Source organism: Octopus bimaculoides, chromosome 3, assembly GCF_001194135.2.
Source record: "Octopus bimaculoides isolate UCB-OBI-ISO-001 chromosome 3, ASM119413v2, whole genome shotgun sequence".
Lineage (NCBI taxonomy): Eukaryota > Metazoa > Mollusca > Cephalopoda > Octopoda > Octopodidae > Octopus > Octopus bimaculoides.
Window position 1 is genome coordinate 99,935,881 of NC_068983.1, and position 3,448 is coordinate 99,939,328.

General features: G+C 37.4%; 1 protein-coding gene across 1 annotated transcript in view; it reads left to right on the forward strand.

Moving 5' to 3' along the window:
• Positions 1–3,448, forward strand: part of LOC106879530 (homocysteine-responsive endoplasmic reticulum-resident ubiquitin-like domain member 2 protein) — a 34,933-nt gene that overhangs the window by 20,593 nt on the left and 10,892 nt on the right. The window contains exon 5 of the mRNA XM_052966354.1: positions 2,519–2,616. Coding sequence (XP_052822314.1) covers positions 2,519–2,616 — 98 coding nt within the window. The remainder of the gene's footprint in view (positions 1–2,518; positions 2,617–3,448) is intronic.

Below are 3,448 nucleotides of genomic sequence, written 5' to 3' on the forward strand. Positions count from 1 at the left end.
TTTTTTTTTTTTTTTACTTATTCCTAAGAAAGCATTTGGAGTTAAAAAAGAGAAAATTAGAGGTTGCTACCAAGCTTGAACCGGTTTGATATGTACCTAGTTAACCTAATTTGAAAAAAATCAATGACACTCTAGGCTATAGTACATAGTGAAGTACTGTGTATAGTGCGTTAGCTATTTTTTATGTGGAAGTTTCTCCAGTAGGCATATAACCACGTATATAAGTTTATTTTTGTTTTTTGTGAAGCAAGAGTAATGTTTTCTTGTTTCTGTTTGAGAGTGACGACCTGTAACTTTTAACAATTTGAAGAAGGTATTGCTTCTGCTCTTCATCATTGGTTATTAGTTTGTTGTATTCCTTCATCAGTCATACACCTCATTCTGCAATGTTGTTTACCACTTTGAGTCCATATGTGATATCTCTTGCATTCGCATAACTTTCAACATCATTCCATTCTTTAGCATCTTTTTCAAGAAAAGTGCAAGGCACCTCTAAGATTTCAAAGAATCTTTTTGTGCTGACAGTAATGAAATCCTGCAGTTGTTTCTGCCCAGCTGCTTCAGGATTTATTGATGCTCGTTTACTTGGTTTTGAGTCAACTGGTTTCTGCAGGGCATGCTTAATTTTGTTTTTTTGTCTCATGCAAAACAGCTGAATCAAAAAATGCAAGTGCCACGAGTTCCTCAGATAGGTACCACAAATGTCTCAAAAACTTATTGAGTGCAGCACTTGAAATTTTGTCATCCTTTTGCTTGTAGAGCTGCTGACCTTGCATGAGCGTATGGGTGCCAGGTACCACGATCCGATGTATATTACAGCTGAAAAGCAGCAAACCTCTCTCAGTCCTTTTTCCGCTCTTGGTTAGTTAAAACTGAGATTTAAATATCCAAATTTTAATGCAGTAAATTAGCTTGGTCATCCATCATGCTCTGTGATAAGCTCTGGGTGCTTTAAAGCTGATTCCTGATTTGGGGGTACTACCGAGGAAAAGGAGCGTTAGCTTGAGCAATTCCTTGTAGTCATCACAAGGCTGCTCTTCATCAGGCTGAGCTTGAGCAAATTGAATGATTTCTTCAGCATCTGAGATTTTCTCTGCAATGTTAGGATCATCTGTTGCTGTTTGGTAACTGTTCTTGTCAATTTCCACCCACTTTGCTTTGAATCTCTTAAACAGTTGTATGTCGGGGCCAGTAGAAGATGGCAAGGAGACAGAAAATGTACAATAAATACAAACTGAAAAATAACAGTATACAAGATGTTCTGTGGATGGTAGCAACCTCTAAAATGTCTTCAATTGCACTGAAATTTTGCATGTTGAGTTTATGCACTAAATTAAATAAAATTAGAGGGTGTCTTCAAGTTTTTGAAATGATAAGTTATTTTGCATCACCTTAATGCACATGCATTAGATACTTGGATACATGCTTTATAAATTGTGGGCTCTCTGATCATTTGATCTGATTCTCTTTTTTCTTTTGTTATGTCCATTTTGCTGTGATGGTATAAGTTGAGGCAATATTTTTCAGCCAAATGTTGAGTTGAGTCATTCCTTAAATGTGAGTGTTGATTATATTGACTCCACAACTTGATTACTTCTTATTTTATGACCATAGCAGGATTTGAAACAGGAATATAAAAGGAGGTAACCATATAAGGGGAAGTTTTTTTTTTATTCCCCAAAAGGTTTCCACATAGAATCTGGAGTGAGGAAAACTTTCATTTCAAAAGTTTCAACTTCAGAAATTAACTAGAAGTTAGACTAAGAAACCAGAATAGAGGTAGATGTTTGTGATTTAATGTATATTTACTGTTCATTTTAACATCATCATCATCGTTGTCATTTAATGTCTGTTGGATGGTTTGACTGAGGGTTGGCAAGCCAGGCTCCAATTTGATCTGGCAAAGTTTCTACAGCTGGATGCCCTTCCTAATACCAACCACTCCAAGAGTGTAGTGGGTGCTTTTACGTGCCACCGGCATGAGGGCCAGTCAGGTGGTACCGGCATTGACCATGCTTGAATGGTGCTTTTTATGTGCCACCGGTACAAGAACCAGTCAGGCAGCACTGGCAGCAACCACACTCGAATGGTGCTTTTTACATGCCACCGGCACAGGACCAGCCAGCTGGCACTGGCATCGATTGGTAGAAATTGGAAATTTTAATTTATAAAAGGTATCTTTTATAGATTAAAAGGTATGAAGTAGATTTTAAAACCAAGTTTCTTGAGATCCTAAAACAAAGGTGCCATGTAAAAAGCATTGATATGGGTGCTGATACCATGTAAAAAGCACCCAGTACACTCTCTAAAGTGGTTGGAAGGACATCCAGCCTAGAAACCAAGCTAAAACAAACTATGAAGCCTGGAGTGGCTCCTGGCCTTGCCAGTTCCTGTCAAGCTGTCCAACCCATGCTAGCTTGGAAAACTGACGTTAAATGTTGGTTTTGATGATTCTTCATTAGGTTTAATTTCATATTGTTGAGGAATTAACAGTGCCACTATTATTTCTTTTATCTAGGTTCCCGAAGCATCTGGTCCAGAACCTGTATCTTTCACAGCTTCAGAGACTGAATTGAGACATCGAAGTCATAATGCAGAAGGCTTTTATAATCCTAGGTTGGTATTGTTTTTATAGAATTCTGTTTGAATTGAATGCAATCTGTGTATGGTGCCTATGCAATAATGCAGAAATTGTATTTCTATGTTTAAAAGTATTCTTTATGTTGATGTCCTAAGAATTCTATAAGCTTTTGAGAGTATATCTATGGAGAAAGCCTCCACATTTGTTGTCCATTCTGCATCCCACTGTACTTAGTATACACTGCACAAATCTTCTCTCAATCTACTTGCTTCCACTTTAGCAGGTTCCACATACCAAGTGTGAATGCACCTCTGGTTACTTCAAAAAAAGGTCACTGGTTCTAACTGTGCCTTTCATTACTCTCAAACATTGTGCTCGTGTGCTAACCTTCATACTGACCAGGCTCTTCAACTGCATACTCTCTTTCTCTCTCTCTCTCTCTCTCTCTGTAGATATATCCTAGTCTTTGTATCTTGCTACTGTGTATCCTATTTCCAAGGAAGGCCACCCACCTGACCCAGCTGAGTGCCATCCTAATACACTCATTTCCAATATTTTTAGTGACAGAGATGGCTATCAACAATACTTGGATCTATTTTAAAACGGGGGCCACAGTTTTCATTAATGTTTTACATAGTGTTTTTGGTACCGAAAGACTTTCAAACTTCGTATACTTATCTATTTTGTGTTATAGAACAGAAAAATATTTTTGTATTCGAATTTATTTCATGTAAAAAATTGTCTTATTTGATAATTTCAACCAATCACTGACAAGTATTCAGTTGTTTACATTTACTCCTTTGGCTGATTAAGCGGTGTAAAGCATATTTAATCTCCATAACTTCTGACATTTGCAGAGAGGCAACA